Source organism: Pyxicephalus adspersus, chromosome 5, assembly GCF_032062135.1.
Source record: "Pyxicephalus adspersus chromosome 5, UCB_Pads_2.0, whole genome shotgun sequence".
In the NCBI taxonomy this organism is placed as follows: Eukaryota; Metazoa; Chordata; class Amphibia; order Anura; family Pyxicephalidae; genus Pyxicephalus; species Pyxicephalus adspersus.
Genome location: NC_092862.1, coordinates 80,734,413 through 80,756,526, shown reverse-complemented (window position 1 = coordinate 80,756,526; position 22,114 = coordinate 80,734,413). Strand labels below are relative to the sequence as shown.

General features: G+C 35.5%; 1 protein-coding gene across 1 annotated transcript in view; it reads right to left on the bottom strand.

Annotated features, from left to right (window-relative positions):
* Nucleotides 1–22,114, bottom strand: part of ICE1 (interactor of little elongation complex ELL subunit 1) — a 45,579-nt gene that overhangs the window by 10,371 nt on the left and 13,094 nt on the right. The window contains 9 exon segments of the mRNA XM_072411930.1: nucleotides 1,852–2,020; nucleotides 4,030–6,961; nucleotides 6,964–8,942; nucleotides 14,423–14,799; nucleotides 16,532–16,609; nucleotides 19,273–19,332; nucleotides 19,410–19,440; nucleotides 19,569–19,651; nucleotides 21,665–21,702. Of these exon segments, the coding sequence (XP_072268031.1) occupies nucleotides 1,852–2,020; nucleotides 4,030–6,961; nucleotides 6,964–8,942; nucleotides 14,423–14,799; nucleotides 16,532–16,609; nucleotides 19,273–19,332; nucleotides 19,410–19,440; nucleotides 19,569–19,651; nucleotides 21,665–21,702 (5,747 nt within the window).

Below are 22,114 nucleotides of genomic sequence, written 5' to 3'. Positions count from 1 at the left end.
CACAGCCCACCCACTTCCCTGAGCCAGAGATTTTTACTAGGGATGTGGTCCACAGCTCTGGCTGGTGCGCCCCGCCAGGAGAGTCCTTCTTCTGACCCCGGTCGGGGGTGTTATGGCCAGAGTTGCTGACCACCGGTTGGCAACCTCTGCTATAAGACATAGTTGGTCCAGAGGAAGGCAAAAACAAAACCCTGGTACAATTTGCTTCAACAGCGGAAAAAAATTCCTTCCTGATTCCATGAGGCAATCAGATGTTCCCTGGATCAACAGTCTCTGTTTTTTTCACTTTAAAGCCTTAACCCTCCTAGCATTCTAATTCTGTCAGTTTTTTAATGCAAAAAGTGACCCTATTTTTTTTGCATAGAAATTTTTTTTTATATTGTGGGCCTGTAATTCTTAGGATTAACTCTTGGGTATGATAATTATATTCATTTATTATATTATAATCATAAATTATAATATAATACATAATTATAAATAATAATTTAAAAAAAATAATGAAATAATAGACACCAATGTAATCTTAAGATAAAAAATAAAATTAAAAATGTACTTTTATTTCTATTTCATGTTGTGTGGTGTTTTTGCACTGTAAAAACCGTTTAAAAGCAGATTACATTGTAATCTGCTTTTAAATTTCCCTCCCAGACATACCCCCCAATACATTACCACTCACATCACCCGGAAGATGACTCATCCTCCCGGGGTGATGTGAGTGGGGATTTCCCGTCTGTCTCACACAGACACTGGAGCTGCCCTGCATCCCCAGAGAGATGCAAAGCACAATGCAGGACTTCTGCATTGTGCTTCACATCTCACTGCTGATGCGAGCAGCGGCGTGGCCGGGACCAAGGTGGTATTTAAAAGCAGATTACTCAGTAATCTGCTTTTAAATTTCGCAGCATCCTGGCTTCACAGCAGGACCATCCGAACGTCGCTGGAGCGTGGGGCAAAGGTAAGGGGGGCTCTTAAATTTACCCCGAGTGTGACACGGGGTTACCGCTTTTTGCATGTAAAAGCCACCCCGAGTCACACTCGGGATTAGCGCTAGGGAGGTTAATAACCAGCTATAATCTGTACTTCTAGAAAAGCATCCAGCTTTTTCTTAAAGCTATCTATAGTAGTTGCAGAAACCACTTCCTGAGGGAGCTGATTCCACGTTTTCACAGACCTTACAGTGAAGAATCCTTCCTTATGCAGAGATTAAACTTCTTTTGCACCAGATGCAAAGATTGCCCTCTTTTTTGTAATGATCTCAAAGTGAATAATGGGGAAGAGAGTTTTCTATGTGGACCATTTATATATTTATACAGGGTGATCATATGCCCCCTTAAACGTCTCTTCTCAAGGGAGAATAGACTCAATAGATACAATAGACTTGCATAATAACACAAAACTCCTTCAGACACAGACCATACTAACAGATTTCCAATAAGTACACAGCTATAAATATCAGTAAATTGGTTCACATGTTAGTAAAGCCGAACTAAACATCAAGAATAAAAAAATTTAAGCAGGCAGGTAATGCCACTTCTGCAAAAAACTTGTCTGCCTGTTCATACTCAATTCTCACTTTTTCATGGGTTTGAGGATCTTCCCTTGTACCTCTCTTTCAGCTTTGGCCATATTGACTGGTCAGGCCAAAATAACGTATCATATGCAGCACAATGTACATTGAAAGAAAAGTCCATGAACAGGAAAGTAATTTTGTTTTATTGCAGGAGGGACAATCCCTTCTGAAATAAACAACAGGCCTATTTACATTTAATTATTTTTAAAGTATAGTTTCTTTTTAAAAAACAGATACACATTAACAATATAAATCATATTTGATAAAACATACAGAAATACCTTCTTTGAGTATGCTATAACAGAGAACCCGCGCTCTTTCAATATCTCCAAGCTGACGACACAATCCTACATAAACTCTACAATGGGCCTGGAGATATGCTGTTGCCATTGATCTCTTCCCAGTTTTGATTTTTTGTAAAACAACTTGAAGAAAACGGTCTGCTAAACTCTAAATGCAAAAAAAAAATATATATATAAAAAATAAAGTAAATATATACACACACACATACATACACAAAACAAACCTATTACTTTAAAATCACCCATGTACACTGTATTCATACCTTAAAACTAAAACAATGATACAATTGACTTCAATACAAACATAGTCAAGTGCAGTATCCCAATAAAGAATGACACAAAGTTATGCATATCATATTTTCACCTCTCCCCCTGTAGCTTATTTTTTCCCTATGATTTTTATTAAAAATCATTAGGAGTAGGGTATATAATGAAAGCAAATCATGACAAGGTTTTCATTGCGTTACCACATGCTTGCAGAGTAATTTTTTTTAGAGAAACACATTTATATAGAGAATATGTAACTATGCAACCTTAGTCCTAAAGGCAGCTTGCCTTTATTAAATACAGGCAATGTATTGAGTAAATCAAAAGTTGGGGACTCTGCATCACCAATTTACATGCAAGCAGGGGATCACTTTTTTCAGTCCTTATTCTGTCACATATGGGTCATTTCAGCCATTAGTATTAAACATTAAAAAAATGCAAAAGCAAAAAAAAGGCAAATAAAAATAAAGAAATTAAAAATGGCCCCTAATATACATAGATACATTTAAATATAAATACACTGTACTTAAGACACAAACACATATTAAGAGATAAAAGATTTTAGAGCCACTATTTTGGTTTAAGTCTAAACTAAGCAGCAGTAAAGGTTTTTATTATAGCAGAAGTAAAAAAATACAGTTGGGTCCATAAATATTTGGACAGAGACAACTTTTTTTTCTAATTTTGGTTATGTACATTACCACAAATAATTCTAAATGAAACAACTCAGATGCAATTGAACTGCAGACTTTCAGGTTTAATTCAGTGGGTTGAAAAAAAAGATTGCATAAAAATGTGAGTAACTAAGGCTTTTTTTTTTTTTTTTTTTTTTTTTTTACACAATCACTTCATTTCAGAGGCTTAAAAGTAATTGGACAATTGACTCAAAGGCTATTTCATGGGCTGGTGTGGGCAATTCCTTTGTTATGTCATTATCAATTAGGCATTATCAATTTTATTAACATAAAAGACCTGGAGTTGATTTAGGGGGGTGCTTGTATGTGGAAGATTTTGGAGATTTCATGCGGTCAAAGGAGCTCTCCATGCAGGTGAAACATCCTTAAGCTTCAAATACAGAAAAAACCCATCCGAGAAATTGCTACAATATTAGGAGTGGCAAAATTCACAGTTTGGTACATCATGAGAAAGAAACAAAGCACTGGTGAACTCAGCAATGCCAAAAGACCCGGACAAATGTAACTATCGTCCACGGAGGACAACAGTGGTGGATGATCGCAGAATCATTTCCATGGTGAAGAGAAACCCCTTCACACCAGCCAACCAAGGGAACAACACTCTCCAGAAGGTAGGCGTATCAATATCCAAGTCTACCATAAAGAGAAGACTGCATGAAAGTAAATACAGAGGGTGCACTGCAAGGTGCAAGTCACTCATAAGCCTCAAGAATAGAAAGGTTAGATTGGACATCTAAAAAAGCCAGCACAGTTCTGGAAAAATATTCTTTGGACAGATGAAAGCAAGATCAACCTTTACCAGAATGATGGCAAGAAAAAACTATGGAGAAGGCACTGATAATTATGAATGAAGAAATTGCCCACACCAGCCAATGAAATAGCCTGAGTCAATTGTCCAATTACTTTTTTTGAGCCCCTGAAATGAAGGGATTGTGTAAAAAAAAAAAAAAGTCTTTAGTTCCTCACATTTTTATGCAATCTTTTTGTTCAACCCACTGAATAAAGCTGAATGTCTGCAGTTCAACTGCATCTGAGTTGTTTCATTTAAAATTAATTGTGGTCCAGAACCAAAATTAGAATAAAGTTGTCTCTGTTCAAATATTTATGGACCTAACTGTAGATATTACCTATCTTGTAGACTAGATATCCTAGACATGATATTAGAACAAATACTAAATTAAAAGAAAATACTTACTTTTTTGGAGTTGCTGAATTCATAAATTACTTCTTTTTCCTCATTTCTCATTACAGGAACCTTGGGAATGGTTCCCACAAAGATATGGCTCCTAATTACTGGTAAAAGATCAAAACACAAGTCCTCAATTTTTTTAAGAGCTTTAGTTATAATATCTTTGTCTATGCTGTTGTCTTTCGCAACATCTGACTGAAGTTCACCAATAGTGCGGCATGGCTCTTTGCACTTCTGCATTTCTGTATCACTTCTTGAAAATGCAGTGGAACAGTTTTTCATGGTTTCTAAAACTGGAGACTCTGTGTCTAGTCGAAGCCTTTTGGCACTTCTAGGCATAAGGAAGGCATCAGAAGTTCGTATACTCGGGGAACCGATGCTAGATTGCTGATGACTCTTAAATGCATTAGATTTATCTATACTACTATCGGCTTTTGAATTGCCCCCAGTTTTTATAAAAGCTGTTGAAGTGGATGTAATAGGTTTAAACCCAGTTATTTGGCTGACAGGAACATTTTTACCATCCCTGGGTAAACTTTGATTTAGCTGAACATTACCTTTGAGGATGTTTAATGTTCTTGCTCGTGCAGATAATTCTGGGTACATTGTGTCTAGAATTTTTACAGAATTTTCTTGAACACTGGTTGAAGAGCTACTAGATGCAGAAAGAGGCAATCTACCTGGCACAGGGAGAGCATGTTTTGGTGTAGCAGCACAAAACTGCAAAGGAGAAGACAAAATTCTTCTGTTTGCTTTCTCAGCAGGTGGTGTGGTAAGTACTGGAGATTTTTGTCTGCTTCTATCAGACAAAGGTGACACTAGCTGTGGAAATGGAGAGCCTGGCAAAGGAGAAATCAATTCATCAAGAGGAGATGGTAAAGATGATAAAAGGGGTGACAAAGGTTGTATAGATTTCGGAGGGGTTGACAACAGAGGACCCAACAAAGGAGGCAAAGGGGGACCCATTTCTGTTCTTACTTTAGAGATAGTTTCTGGAGAATGATCCAAGTTGGTTGATGTATCAGCATTTGCAAGCACAGTTTCCACCACTGGTATATTTTGTACACCTTGAGAAAGCTTTTGTTGGCGACTTTCTTCAGTAATAGCTTGACTGACAAAATCTATATATTTTACTTTGTGGGGCCTATTGAGTTTTGTCCGTTTCTCTATATTAAAACTTCCAAGAAAGGAGTTGCCTGAATTTCCATTTAACATTTTTTCATTCGCTTGGAGTTTATGTTTTCCAGAAATAACTCTAGGATCAGTTGAATCATCGGGTCTTTCAAAGTTCCATATTAAATTTTTACCTGGAAGTGTTTTTTTGGCTTCATACTCTATACAGTTTTGCCTAGTATTATTACTGTCATATTGAATATTTTCAGATACCAGTTTTTCCTTCTGTTTATTATTTCCCTCTAAAGTAGTCATTTCCCTATTACAAGAATATTGTTCTACAGTATTTTTAGTATGATTTCTGCCATCCTCTGTATTTACAATTTTGTCAACTGAAGGGTAATGCTCCATTAAAATGCTGTTTTCGGTTTTTGAAGAAACTTTAATATTTTCAGAAACACTTGCAGACAAATCACCTGCACATTCTGTTTCTGTCAACTTAGTAACTACATACTTAAAAGGTGTGTCATTCAATCCCAAACGTACATTACACACATCTTCTAGCCTTTCTGAAGCACTCTTACATTGGTTCTTCAAAATCACAGGGTTGCTGGGTAAAACTTTTGTATAGCTTACTTTACGTATAACAATATTGTCTTCTTCACTACTGTCCAAAGAAGGACCACATGGATCTCCATTCCCATTTGTTTCTCCAGTAATTTTGTTTAATGCCTTACTTGACTCTAAAAGTAGCTTTAGTTGTTGCTGATTTTCTAGAGAAAAAAACGGCATTTCGTTAGACTTTAAAGGAGGTGTATCATTGCCAGATTGCAAAGTAAAAAAGTTGTTAGTCTTTCCTAAAGCAGAGTCCAATTCAGCACAAAATTCCTCCTTTGGAGTCACACCTTTACAAATATTTTTATTTATGGTAATAAAGTGATCTCTGCTCACAGTTACAAGTTCTTCTGATGTTTTCAATAATTGTTGTTTGCTTAGCAGAGACGTGTGTTTTTGTTCAAGTTTACCCAGGCACCCATCCGCATTAGTAGTATCAAAATTCGAAGGAAATTTATTTTTTACTTGCAGTAAATTGGTGGCATGTGACTGTTCGTGTCTTGCAGAACATAACTGATCATCAACAGTTTGCTTTTCAGAACACTTATCTAGCTGGGTATCTGTAACTGGTTGTACATCTGACACAACTGCTGTTTGTGCTTTTGAGGAGACAAATGTATATGGGTTTGCATTAAAAGAACAAAACTGAAAAATTTCTGGTGGATTCATTTTACCCTGCTCATTTTTATTATGGCATTTACTTGTACTGCCTGCTTCTTCTGCATGTTGCTTGGATTCCTTTACTTTATCTATTTGTATTGCACAAGTTTGTAGATCTAAATGCATTGTTTGTTTACTTTCATCTTCTAATTTCTTCATTGAAAAACCTAGGTTATATCTGTCGGCAAAAGGTTGCGACAAATTGTTTTCTTTTTCTGCTGTGTAACATTCCAGATTAAATGCTGTTTTTGCGTCAGCGCTATCCCTCTGAAATTGATGTTCTGTTGAAGCTGGCCTGAATTCCAAGGAATCTTGCGTGCCTAGTTCATTATTATGTTCACACTGTACAAGTGTGCTGCTTGAATTCCCACATTTTTCTTCCACTTCACTTTGAGAAAGTTGCAATGTTTTAGCAGCAAACGACATTTCCACACTTCCTGAAGTGCTATTGTCAGGCTTTCCAGTATCAACACCTTCAAAACAGCTTTTTGACGGTTTGGAGCCTTTTAAGTTTTTAGAGTCATTATTGCTTTGAACAATAAATTCATTTAAACATAAATTCGGTTGGGTAGATAAAAGTAAATTATCTTTTTTTTCTTTATTAGTAAGAGCGTAATCATCCACATCTTTTTCTTCATTGCCGCAAACAGGATTTTCCCCGGCAACGGTAACATTGTGGCAAACAGGATTTTCCACGGCAACGGTAACATTGTGGCAAACAGGATTTTCCCGGCAACGGTAACATTGTGGCAAACAGGATTTTCCACGGCAACGGTAACATTGTGGCAAACAGGATTTTCCCCGGCAACAGTTACATTGTGGCAAACAGGATTTTCCCCGGCAACAGTTACATTGTGGCAAACAGGATTTTCTCCGGCAATGGTCACATTGTGGCAAACAGGATTTTCTCTAGCAAGGGTTACATTGTCACAAACAGGATTTTCTCCGCCAAGGGTTACATTGTCGCAAACAGGATTTTCTCCGCCAAGGGTTACATTGTTGCAAACAGGATTTTCCCCGGCAACTGTTACATTGTTGCAAACAGGATTTTTCCCGGCAACGTTTACATTGTCGCAAACAGGATTTTCCTCGCCAAAAGTTACTTGGTTGCAAACAGGGTTTTCCTCAGCAACGATTGCATTGTCACAAACAGGATTTTCTCCGGCAACGGTTACATTGTCGCAAACAGGATTTTCTCCGGCACAGGTTAAATTGTTGCAAACAGGATTTTCTCTGGCACTGGTTAAATTGTCGCAAACAGGATTTTTTCCGGCAGCGGTCACATTGTCGCAAACAGGACTTTCCCCGGTTACATTGTGGCAAACAGGATTTTCTCCGGCACCAGCTGAATTGTCACAAACAGGATTTTCTCTGTCACCAGTTAAATTGGCGCAAACAGGATTTATTCTGGCAACGGTCACATTATCGCAAACAGGATTTTCCCCAGTTACATTGTGGCAAACAGGATTTTCCCCGGAACTGGTTACATTGTGGCAAACAGAATTTTCTCCGGCACCGGCTGACTTGTCACAAACAGGATTTTCTCCGGCACTGGTTAAATTGACGCAAACAGGATTTTCTCCGGCACCAGTTAAATTTACGCAAACAGGATTTTCTCCGGCACCAGTTAAATTTACGCAAACAGGATTTTCTCTGGCACCGGTTACATTATTGCAAACACCATTTTCTACGGCACCGGTTAAATTGTCGCAAACACACTTTTCTCCAGCAGCAGTTAAATTATCACAAACAGGGTTTTCTCCGGCAACGGTTAACTTGTCGTGAACAGGATTTTCCCCGGCAACAGGAACATTGTCGCAAAAATAATTTTCTCCAGCACCAGTTATACTGTCTTGAACGTGATTTTCCCTAGCACTGGTTATGTTGCCCCGAACATGATTTTCTCCAGCACTGGTTATATTAAAAAGCTGCAAAGATTCAGATTCATTAGACCACATTTCATCAAAGTTACAATTATCCAATGGTGAATCCTTAGACAATGACTTCTTGCTAGCATGAGGGACTGGCTGATTACATCTGGCAAAATTTGAAACATCTTTGTTGGAACTATGCAACTTTTTAATTACCAATATTTCTGAAACATCTTCTGTACAAGCAGGTTGCTCTAATATGGTTGTACCAGTATAGTTGCTATTTATTAATTCAACTTTAGGAATATTACTGCTTAATTTCCCACTTTGGACACTTAGGTTTGGGTACTGTATTGAAAATTCTTCAAACCTATTTGCACTGTTAACAGCAGAATGCAAAGTGTTCCCCTTTTCTGCTGGATTTTGCTCTGTTGAACTATTTGTTGTTAATGTGTTATTGGTAATACCAAAATGCACTTCAGTTATGATTGGAGTTGTTTTTATATTTTCGTCCACTTCCATTTCTGCGACTCTAATGTTGGTCTGGTCTTGAATGCAAGTTAGTGTTGTACAGTCTATTTTGCTCTTTCCATTAATATCATCATCTTTGCCTTCAGTGATCTCATTATCACTAGAATCTGTAAATTCTCCAAATACATACTGTAAAAGAAGAAAATAGGCAAAATGTTATCTTTTTTTCTTGGTTTAGGTGTAAATACAAAGCTCACACAGGACACTAAAATATAAATTAAACACAAATAATGCAGTTACCCTCCCTAAAAAAAAAGTATTGAATGTTTTCATATTTTGTCTAATAACTATGAATTACAGTGAATTTATATTGTGACACTAATTAGTAAGAAACTCTTCCACATAAAAGTGGAAAGCAGATCTGTGTAAAGTGACTGAACCAGTTCAGGTCACACAATATTTTTTGATCTGTGTCATTCAAAAAAATAGCGTTACTGCACAGGAAATCAAATTTTAAGTAAAGCATGTATTTCACTCTATAATTTGTCTTTTTTCATATTACACTAAATTATGGTTTAGACGCACAGCACTTTAAAAGCAGTATACAATGGTTTTTTTTTGCAACACACACACACATACAGAGATTATACTTATATAGGGGATTCTACTACACTACGCTATTTCCTCTGAACTTTTCAACGGATCATCTCTATTCTGAGGTTCACTTCATCTTTCCTCCAAGATTAAGTCATATTTTGAATTATATCACCTGAACCCTGTATGTATACATAGAGAACTTTTTATTGACCTATCACTACCCCTGAGGAAGCCCACTATAGCGTAGGGTACTACAGTTGATATGAAAGGGTTCATACCTACTTAACCATTGTATGGTGATGTATATTTGTTTAATATTAGCTGGAACTGTATAGTGCCACAGCAGGCCTTAACAAAACTTTGTATGTATCGCAAGAAACTATTGTGACATACAGAGAAAAGGTTGTAATTGTTTTTTTTGTAACTTTGTGTGAAAATTGATCAATGCCTGTAGAGATCATAAGGGAATATTATGACTTATGGTTAAAAAGGATATAATTCTTTTATAATTTTGTATGTAAACTTGTACTACAAATTATATCTTCTATATTTGTGCCGAAAACTCTATATTTCTCTGTCTTTTATTTAATTACCAGTATATAAACCAGAGTTAGGCACAATCAAAATACAGTGATATCCACCACACACTACTCTAATGATAAAAAAAACCATGACATCCTTAGACAGCTCTGGTCTTGGCCATGGTGGCTAGTTTGGAATCTGATTGATTAATTGCTTCTGTGGACAGGTGTCTTATTAGGAGCACTTTCTTACAGAGGGTGCTCCTAATCTTAGCTTGTTACCTGCATACAGTGAAGACGCCTGGGAACCTGAAATCTTGCTGGTTGATAGGGGATCAAATACTTATTTTACTCATTACAATGCATATTAAGCCCTGACTTTTGAGCACTGGGTTTTTGAGGGTTCTCTGACAGCTACAATAAATCTACCATTACAATTATGGACTGGTCATTTCTTTGTCAGAGGGCAAAACGTACAAAATCAGCAGGGGATCAAATACTTCTTTCCCTCACTGTATGTGCATACAGAAAAATTCATATTAGCTCAGTTTATCAACTAGGGTATATTAATATTTTTGTTGGTATATAATGTATCCATTAAAAGCGAGCTGTTAATATTTGTTCTTGTAATTGAAAAACAACAATATCCTCAACCAATCATGAATAGTTTTATTTAAGAATGATTTAAAGCTCAATGTGTCATTAAGGCCTGGAAAGATTGTAGCCCTAAGTAGTACAATCTATTTAGTTTTGCGTTGTAATAGCAGAGAATCAATGTCCCCACCATATGGGTTCAAAGGTATGTGTTCCAAAGCACAGAACGTAATTTTTTTGGGATCATAAATGTGGTGGGTACCAACATGGTATCCTCTTTCTAAAAGTCTTAGTTGCACATATTTAGCTTCTCTCAAAGTCTTTATCCGTTGTGCAGTTCCTCTTCAGTCTCAAGTACTGGCTATAAGGGATGTTTTGTACCAAGGGTTTGGAATGTACGCTCGAAGCATGCAAGATGGTATTTTGAGCAGTGCTCTTTCTGTATAAAGTGGTAATGATTGTATAATATTGTTGTGCTGTAGGAATTGAGAGAATTCCAATAAGAAGTCTTGGGAACCTGTCCAAAGAAGCAAGATATCATCTACGTACCTTTTCCATCAAAGTATATGTTGGTGGAATGTTGATGTTTTTATGTTGGAAAAATATCTTCTTAGCATTGGCAGAGGTATTTAGACATTTAATCCCCATTGCACGCCCTGCATTTGTAAGTACATTGCACTGTCAAAAGTCTTGAAAGACGTAGTCAAGTTTATGCAATGCATGTGCCATGTTTTTTTTTGCCTTATTGGTATGGGATGTGCTTCAATATCTATTGCTAGCTGAATGGTGCGATGGTGGACCTTAAGTTGGTTTGTCATCTTCAGAAGTTCGATAGTATCTTTGAGGTATGAAGGTAGTTAAGTCGCTAATAGCCTCAGGATAGAGTTCACAAATTCGCCCAGAGACCAGATAGAATTGATCCCTAAAATAATCGGGTGGCCAGTAGGGTTATCCACACTCTTATGTACTTTGGGTAGGCAACAGAATGTAGTTATCGTAGGGTGTTTGATAATTAGGAAATTTGAGGTTGCCTAAATCAATTAAATGGCGGAGTTCATCCTTAAATTGGATATAAAGTCCATTTGGAATTGGTGAGTACAAATCTCTATTGTTTAAAACCTTCTGACATATTCTCTAATAGCGTGCCTGGTCTAACACCACAACATTCCCTTCCTTATCAGAAGGTTTAATGATGATGTCCTTGTTGTTCTTAAGGGTCTGTAGTACTTTAACATAATGTTTGAAAAATTGGTAGGAAAGGGGTAGATTTGAATTCTGTATTTACTATTTAATTAGTAATGATATTCACAAATGTTTGGACTCTCAGCACTCCACCATATTAACCCTCTCCATGCATTGTACAAGCTATACTTTGGCTTGCGCAGTAAACTCTACAGATACCGTTCTGCCTATTTTAGGCAGGTTAATTCACAAGGATAGCTTTAATACTATCAGTGTAACCATCAAAGCTGCCAACCCCTTCAATATAATTAAAGGACTGAACCTTTCAGTCTATTCTCAGTTCTACAGTAAGTAAAGGATTTAAGAACTAGAAAAAGTGTTTCTTTTTCTTCCCCAGTCTGTATACAGTAAGCATAAATAGTATATAAATTCATACATTTCATCTAGAATAATTTCTAGATTTATTTCTAGATGACCCTTTTACTACCTTTCATAATCCCTAACCTTGTTGATTTAAAAATCCTTTATTAAAACTAATCAGTAAGTATTCCAAACAATAATAATATTACCCCTTTTTGTTTAGACCGTTACCTATAGACAGAAAAATCATTTTTAAATCTTAAAATATTCTTGCCCTACTAGGTGAATTTTTCAAATATCACATGGAAATAACATTTATCTATTCATTATTCCACCTGACTATCAAGTAAGTGAAATATTCATCTTACTACAACATTATTAACATTGTTTAATATGTATAATACCCTGCATAAACAATACTTACATATATTTTGTAAGAACTACTTTTGCCTTATTTACCAAGTGAACTCTCTAACATCGCCTGACAATAATCCTCATCCTCTTGCAATGACCATTTAATACAGCCAACAAGTAAGTGAAAGAATCATCCTACTATGACACTAATAATATGGCCCAATACTCATATTACCTTATATATATTTCATATAAGATTTATAATACACTAAATATGTATAAATGTTTGCCATTAATACCCCTTCATGACCAACTATGACACCCCTGATATAATTTTCATACAATATATATGTTTTATCAAACAAATTTAACATGAATTCATGTTATGCTGTCAAAAAACTATGGCTGACAATTTTTTATGCTGTTCTCTACAATGCATTACTATATATCTTATATGAAATTTCCCTTATGTTTAGTTTCATTACGGTCTCTACAATACCCTTAACTATGGTTTAACTATGATTATCAACAAGATGGATTTTTGTATGGGTTACTGATAGCAGAACTCCATTTAGAAAAAAGACATCCAAGCCCCATGACGAAATGAGGGCATAGGCTCTAGTTTGTCATATTACAATCTTTGATTGTAAGTCTATATGCAAATTACTACAATAGATATGGAGGTTGCTAAAAAAAACAGTTTTCTCCTCTCTTGCCTTTCAAATTTCACATTTTGCTATACCGTATATTATGGGGTCAGCACAACCAACTTTAAACGTTAATTGGGACACATAGTACGTAACCAATTGTTCCTAGTTGTACACCTCAATAAAAATTACAATGTTAAAATGTGAACAATTGGATTAGGGATAAAGGGATCAAAACTGTGGCAAATTATTAAAAGTGTTCCAAACACACCATATAATGGGGATTGGAGAAAATGTATTTTGTAGGAAAGCACTGTGTCCTGTAAGTCCTTGTTAATGCAATAGATGATGATGCTTAGATATGTAGCCCTCCATAAAGTGAAAAGAAGTCATTTTCCACTATATCAGGATCAGTGCTTAGTGCTCAAGATCAGCTGTTAAAAATAACCTAACAAACAAGGAACAGAACCAGAAATGATAGAGCAGATGACCGTTACAGGTACAGTGGCATAGTAACACCAGAAACCTGCTGAATATAGAAAAGACTTCGCTCAAGAAAGCTAAAATGTGGGGGCAAGCCCACCACAGATGAAGCCTAATTTCTACAGCTCACGTACATCTTTAGCACTTGTAGAAGGTTGAAAGAAATTCTGTGAAGGGTAGAGGGACATTCATGTTATCAAGAAATAATTTATTAGTTCCCTCCTTGGGTTTTGCTAGCAATACTAAGACTATAAATTAGCTCCAAAAACAAGGTAAACAGCTAAAAGACAATACAAGAGGGCTTTCTCTTTGGAAAGCAATGCTTGGTACCAGTAAAGTAATTTTACAATCTTCATAAAAAGCAGACTATAGAATATGATGAATGGTTTGCTACCGTAACACTTTTTTTTTTAAAACACAAAAGTATAAAAACATGTATTGTACTTGTATATGTACTGTCTTCTACGTGTACTGTCTAATTTTTTTGCAATACAATATCTCCAACAGAATGCCTTGTTTGTCCTGAAACAAACACAATGCAAATGTATTACTTGGGTGATAATTAATTTTGGTAAATTAACAGGCCCATAGCAAAAATCTAAATATTGCCTTGGCCATAAGGAGTACATAAGTGTGATAGCAAATGTGGATACAAGTCAATGGCTACAAGCAACAGACTCTGGGAAATACAAGTTAAATAATTTAGAATCTATCAGAATTTAACTTTAAATGTATAATAAATGTATTTTCTATTTGTTTTTATACTGCCACCTCAAACAATACTTACATATACTATGCATTTTCAATATAGATATTTAAAGACAGTATGATTAAACAAAAATACCAAAAGTAAAATAATTGAATCCACACAAATATATGAAAACAGTCGTGAAAATAGTTACTAAAAAATACTGAAAAGTATTAGACCTACCTTTGTAGTAATTGGAGACAATTTTAAAGGCGATAAAAGATGTGGGAGAGGTTTTGCCCAGTTCTTTATTTGTAAAAGTTCGTCCGTGTCATTTTCACAATCAGAATTCATTAAGTAGCTGTCATTTGAATCTTGGAGTACAGATAGATCTTTTGTTGAGGTCTCTGTGAGAAGCAGCTTGTCTTCCGTATAATCTGTAGCATAGGTATGAATGTCATTTGACTTTTTACGGTTAGTGGAATCATTGGATGGTAATACAACAGCAGATTCAAAGACTGTTTTTAGTGTACAACCTAATGTTGAAGGATCATTATGGCTGAGATTAGGAGTGCAATCATCAGGGCTCTGGAAGCTCTTTTCTTTTGTTAATTTTGTTTCTGTTAGGGAAAGAAAAAAAAATCAGGCTACTAGATATCTAAAAAAATTGTAATAACGAAGATCTGTTGTCATGAACACCAGAACGAAAAAACCTTCAACTTCTGTAAGGGAATCTATTTATAAAGAAGTGAAACTGACATTCACAAATATTTTCTTGTGGGGAATCTTCCAGGTCAGTGTATTTCAATGGCAGAAATGATTCACTAACCTTAATTCATAATTGCAAACAACACAGATTGCTCTGGCCTACTGTATCCAGAAACAGCCAGGCTGTTAAAAATAATTAGGTGCATGAAATGAAGATAGGGGTTGAAGCTAAACACTAACAGCCCCAAATATATCTTCATAGAAAGATTTAAGATTCAAAAGGATTTCAGTGTTGAAGTACTTCTGGGGCTGCTAGTGCTGAAGCTCTAATAAACCTTTTGTGGTAATGTTAATGCCCCCCTTTCCTCTTGCCTATTTACAAAATGCAGTCACTGTCTTTTTTTTGTAAATGGGCAATAAGTGAGGGAGGAGAGAACGGCAGTGTTAAGTGTATGAAAATTGCAGCACTACCAAAATAAAGTACAGGTGCCATTACTACACTAGTGTGCAACAAAGATTTCATGAATTATAGAAATAGTTTAATTAAGTAAGAGGCTGTGCAACAGCTTCAAATGCAAGATTGCTGTGCCTTAGGTTCAGGCTCACTTAAAGATTTAACCTCCCATTAATATGTTCTGGGTTTAATACAACTGCCACATAGTACCTCACCTATGTTGCCAATGGTACATACAGCAGGACCTAAACAACTGTGCACTGTGGATCTAACATCAACAACTACCACAGTTTACAAAGATGCACTGGTTCAAAAGGTCTTAAATATTTTTACAAAGTGTGGTGGACAATAAACAGTCACTGACTAAATGTGTTAGTGTAGCCATGGGCAATGGAGAAGTGTGTTGATTTAGTGGCAATCAGTAGAAAAGTGCATAATATAGAGATGGCAGGGTTGCCAAGTACTAAAAGCACAAACATATTTAGAAGTGCATTGTAGCACATTAAATTGCACTGCATATGTTTTACCGAAGCCTAAATTCTGTTAACCATGATCTTGGTAAGACAATGAAGTTGTTGCTTCCCTTGTGTGCATGAATAATATAAATAAGACAAACAGAAATCCATTAAACTCATATTCCTGCAGTTTGCAGTCAATGTTGCATTAGGATCTCAAACATTACCAACCTTGTACCTCTGCTCCCTACATTATGAGGGTTTATGAGAGGGGAGGTGTTCTACAGTCCTAACAATTCCTGTCCTAGAGCAATACTAAACAGTGCAGTAAATGAGCATAGTCACTTAAAAAAGAAACGTAATTCACTGGATTTCAATGTAAAATAAAAGGTAAAAATTAAACTAAAGGTTTAAAAGTAAACACATTCTAGCATTAGTATACTGCAACACATAAAATACATGTAAACCTATATATGAAGCCACTGGCAACACATTCAGAGACTTTCACAATTTCCAATAACAAATTATGCTGAATTACTTCCATTACACTGGTATATTTAGAGCAGGACATTGTGCTGGGGTACAGTATAGCTTAGGATTTCCTGTAGACATATATTTAACTGTATCCTCTCTGGTAACAGTACAATACTTACATAAAAATGTTGAATTAATTCATGAAGTACAGAACTGTTTCTAAAGAGCAAAAGCAAAATTAGGAATGCTTTAGGTTCTTACCTAGCACTAGCCCATCACTTGGTTCAGTAGAAGACTCTATGCAACCCCAAAGTTCTTCCAGCAAAATTTTGATTTTTTCTTAACACAAGGAAAATAAATATTATTAGGCACTTTCAATGACCATGTGATAAAAAATGAAAATAAATGTAATAGGATTTTTGTGCTCACCTTAAAATCATTTTCTAGGATTCCATTGAGGGACATAAGCAGTATTGTACCTTTGGGTTATACTGACACCTAGAGGTCGATAAGACACTTGCAAACAAAAAACCTTAAACCAGCTCAGGAGCTGAGAGCCTTTTTAAGCCCAAACTGCAACCAGCCCCCAATAAATCAAAAACAAAACAACCAGACAGATAACTGAGAACAATCTCTACATGACCAAATTTCACACTAAGCCATTTGGAAGACCTGACTCCAACCTACTCATTCCTAATGAAAAAATAAATGAGGTTCCTTCGCTGACTTTCACCATGCAGGACTGATCAGAACATAGAAAATTTTTGGATGAAAACTTTAAAAGGTTGAAAACATCAGAATCTGTAATGCAAGGAGAACCAATTTAGGTCTTATATCAAACAGGTGCCAACAGGGAAGTTACCTGAAAAAACTCATCTAAAAAAAACTCCTTTTCCAAAAGGGGTTTCTTCTCCTAATGCACCTTAGCAAATTTGGTGACAAAAGTATTTTTAGAGGATAGGCAATTAACTTGTAAAGTTGGCAAGAATCTGGGAAATGATAACATATTTGTCTTATTTTTCAGAAAATGTTTCCACTGATGAAAAAAGAATTTTTACAGCAACATCAGCTTTCCACCTGTCCATCTTGTCTGGAGTAATAAGGATCACCAAACTTCTGATTTGATTATGCAAAGCAGGAAAACGTTTTAGAGGAGGAAAACCTAGAACCCTGTGCACAGATCCCACTGAGTCACCTGAATGTCAGGGTTTATGTTAGAGGATACCTGTATCTGGTTTCAAGCCTGTACAGGATGTGATTGAATAGTTTACCACAATCATCCTCTCTCAACCTTCAACACACACCCTGAAAGACTTTATGTTTCTCCCCCAAGCCCAGGTAATACATGCTGAAGGAACCAATACATCAAGAGTCATACCCTGGAATAGACAAGAAAAACAGGATCTGAACTACCTCTTTCATATTACAAAGATCCTGTTTTTCCCTAATAATTTGATGCATTGCTAGAGGGTATCAACAAACCCATGACTAATACTTAACAGCTTGGAGGTGGAAAACTCTACAGTGTTAGAACTGAAGGCCAAATTTAGACAGTCTGAAGATTTTTCTGTGAAGGAAACAAGAGTTGTCTCTGGGTGATAACATTTATTCAGTGGCAATATCTGCAGATTTAGGATCCAACTGCAGTAAATTTGGGCAATCATGCTGCCCCAAACAGTTCACACCAGATGGAGATTGCCATATCCATCCCCCCTGCCAAAGAATTGAAATGATGAAAGATGAATACTAGGTACGGTAGGACCTCAGGACCAACCAATCAGTAAAGGATTTCACTACCACAGGTAGTGAAGAGATATCTTAAGAGATATCAACCATATTGTCATAGTTTGGTATTGTAAGGTTACAGCTAGAACTGGGTGAAAACATTGTCCCATTTTTCTTTTGTATATTCAATTTTATGGCTAACCTATTACCAAATTTGGGTTTGGAAAGCACATTACACAGAACTCAGTGCCTTGACATGGCACTCTTTGATCAGGCTGATCAAGGCTGTGCTAGATAGCTGCAACTGGATGGGCCAGTTCCGAGAGAAATGTAGAAGAGTCTTAACTAAAAAAGGGAAAAATAAGTTGCCGAGTCAGCAATGTAAGTTTGCAAAATGGTGACAACTAGTCTAGTCTAAATTTTCATAAAAGTGTCCTGTGGAAAAAGCTATTTTTTGTGTATACCACTGTCTGATCCTCCTGTGGGTGGTAGTATAACCAAAAAGGTATAAGACGTCCTTTGTTCATCAATGGACAACAAAGAAATCCAAGAATAATTTACTTAGTTAGAAACAAATGACTGTAGTCAGCGTGAGAAAAATAGGCCATTTGGCAACATATCTACTTAAAATATAACTTAACAAAAAAATACTTATAACATAGGAAATCCCAGGAAGCAAATATTTAGTATTTCTGGAGGGAGAAAATACAAGTGCATTGTTTTTGATTAACGCGCATCTAATGCTAAAACTCAAACGTTCATTAGAGTGGAGAAGGGTTAAAGCAGTTTTTTTTTTTTTCACTATCCTGTCAGACACAAAAGTATCTCCCAAAAAACTCCCAAAATAAAGGCAAAACCAAACAGTGTGCCCCCATATTTCCCCTCACCTCCTGTTTTAATAACAACTATCTAATCACTTTTGTTGTCCTAGAGACTGTTGTTGGTGAAGTAACCCCTCCCCTAACAACTAGCAGCAAACGAGAGCCCTTTACTATACCCCAACTCTGCTGAAGCCCTCCCACTGGGTGGTTGTTGTAGGAGGCACTGAATACCAAATGTCAGGTATTTGGTTCCGTGGGTGGTAATTCATACAAATGAAGAGAGATATTCATATAAATGAGAGACATTTAAACACTATTCAATAGCTTCACAGTTGGGAAGGTACATTTTAAAAGAAAATTACAATGCTGTTGGAAAATCCTATTATATTTTTACCTTTACACTGTTCATTACTGCTATTTTATTGTCATTTATGCCTCATGCACTTTCTTACTTACTTTTATCTAACTTTACCACTGGTTGATCATTGGTAACTTGAGTTTGTGCATTTTTCATACCTGTAAAAGTGAAAATGTGTCAGCAAACAAAATAAATACATAAATACATAAACTAATAAACCAGATATTTTTCTTACATTTTTTATTCTGGATATCACCAAGTGTTTTCTGTGAAAAAAAAACCAAAAGATTTTAATCTGAATTGTCAAGGTAACTATGCCTTGTAAGGACACAACAAAAATAAAGATCAAACTTTCAATCAAAAATAAAGATCAATCTTTGTGTATATACATTACCTGTATTTTTTTTAGTTTCCTCTCAATCATATTCTTTTCCTGTTTCAGTTGTGTAATGTTTTTTATTTGTTTTGATGCAGCCTCTAAAAAAAAAATAAACAAACAAAAAAAATAAACAACTTTACTGGTGTTGCATAGAATGTAGAATTTAAAACATATACCCTAACATTCTTTCACCTTCATTTTCATTTCTGAATGTAAGGAAAAAGCACAAAATCCCCTAAGAGTAGTTCTTTAGGTATAAGTAATTATTTATGATATTTATGAATCACAATTGTATTGCTTCAACCATCAAATAGTGTGTGTGTGTATATATATATATATATATATATATATATATATATATATATATATATATAATACAAACTGGAAGTTTTTTATATTTGAGTATTTGAGACCAGTTTAGAACTCGTGGTCTTAGAAAGCGTCACCATGGAATGGTTCAGAGGTTACACAAAATGAAATGGTAAAACTTCTGTTCCTTCCTATTTCCCGGAAAGTTTGTACATGTGTTTTAATAGTTTATCGGCATACTACATGGTTTTATTTATGGCTAAATTTTTTTTTTTTAAATAAATTACTTGTTTCCCTGAAAATTCACTTGGGGGATTTTGTGCTTTGTTCTTTTTACTCTCTTTGGATTATTAAGCCCCACTTATATATCCCCCATTTACTCTTACATTTATTATGAACCTACAGTGTTGTTGAATACGCCAGCCACACTTCAGGTGTGTGGTTCTGTAGGTCTTCCAGAAATTTCAAACATTGTTTTAATGCTGAGAAACCAATCTGAGTAAACTTGGTCTAAAGTGTTAACAAATTCCTAAATTCCTTAAGCATCATACATAATTATTAAAACAAGCCATTCCCGATCTCTCTAGCTGCAATTAGTGTGAATTTTAAAGGTCACAACATATATGTTTCAGTTCATTTAACAAGATGTTGCTGCAATGTAATACAAATTAAGATTTTAATGTATCTGTTTTAAACTTTGAAAATGAATTCCTCTGCAATGTCCATAGTACCTATAGGTGACTAAAGAGCTTATTACTGCTTTTTTTTTAAAAATAGGAAAATAATATTTATAAAGCAAGCATGGACAAACCATTCACTTTGACAACAAACATTGCAGGAAATTAGAAGACATGAAGGGGGATCAAATATTTTTCCAAAATTGCAACAGGTTAGGTATTACCTGGTTGTAATTTGCAACCTAATGAAGTTGTATTTTATGTAAAGAAATGTTGATTTAGCTCCAAAAGTTGCTTGGGACAGGAAGAGCTAAATGTGCATGTATACAATATGCATCAGGCAACAGAGTCAGTTTTGTTAATATATTTCTCAGAAATATTCCTCTTGATCAGTGTTTTTCAACCGCTGTTCCGCGGCACACTAGTGTGCCTTGAGAGATCTTCGGGTGTACCGTGGGAAATTATCCAATTTCAGTTAATTGGTCCCAAAATGATTTATTTACTGCAAAAAATGTGTCTTCATTTGTCTATACCAGCGATGTATAGTGATAGGCAGAACCAAAAAAAAACTCTTCCACTAGATGGCAGCAGGTAGCTAATTTACGTGTCTGACTTTTTGGTGGTGTTCCGTGGGATTTTTCTAATTGTAAAATATGTGCCGCGACTAAGAAAGGTTGGGAAACACTGCTCTTGATACATGGCTCTTCTAAATGCTCAGAACAACCAAGTTCCCTGTCTTTCTATCTTGTATTATGGATCAGTATGGATGTTTCTCTATTTGAATCTAATCTTAACCAGATTCCTAGATTTTGTGTATTGCTTAGAGGGGTCTAAGTCTCCATCAAAGTGTGCGCCCCCTCTACAATATTAGCTGTCCTGTAAAATATATTTTTGCACCTCCTTTCTTTGGGTGTTCAATTTTTATCCCCCATGCCAATCCACTTTATTACACATACACTAATTAATGGACATATTTGTTTAGATTTCCTTGTATGTGTGGATTATTGTTGTTACCAACATCTGCCCCATTGGAACTATATATATAGAAAAACAATGTTGAATGTATGTATATACATATATACACACACACACAAAATGGCAACATCAGTGTTGGTGGGAAATTACCTTGTATTTTCTTTAATTTTGCAATCTGCTTTTTCTTCCTAAAAGAACAATATGGTAATTGGTTAACAAAAATAAATAAATACATTCATGTTTAACAAACACTAAAAAGTTGAATTCATAGCTGTACATTTAACCATTGAAGGAAATCTTTCCCAATAAAAAGAACATTTCTAAATTAACTAGACATTTGAATTCTTTTCATTTTAGGTATATTCTATTTTAAATTGCAGACAGCTTGGACTCTTTCAAACATACCTTAAATATAGTAATGGGTGTGTTATGCACACAATTTCTTATACAGTAAACACAATATATCCCATTACATTCTTATTACTCAGAAATCTGTACACATTGTTCATTGCAAAATATGTATTTAGGTTAGCTTAGCTATTTGCCACCAAGTTTATCCGAAAAGACAATTGCTACAAGTACAATTTTTAGGTTTTGGCT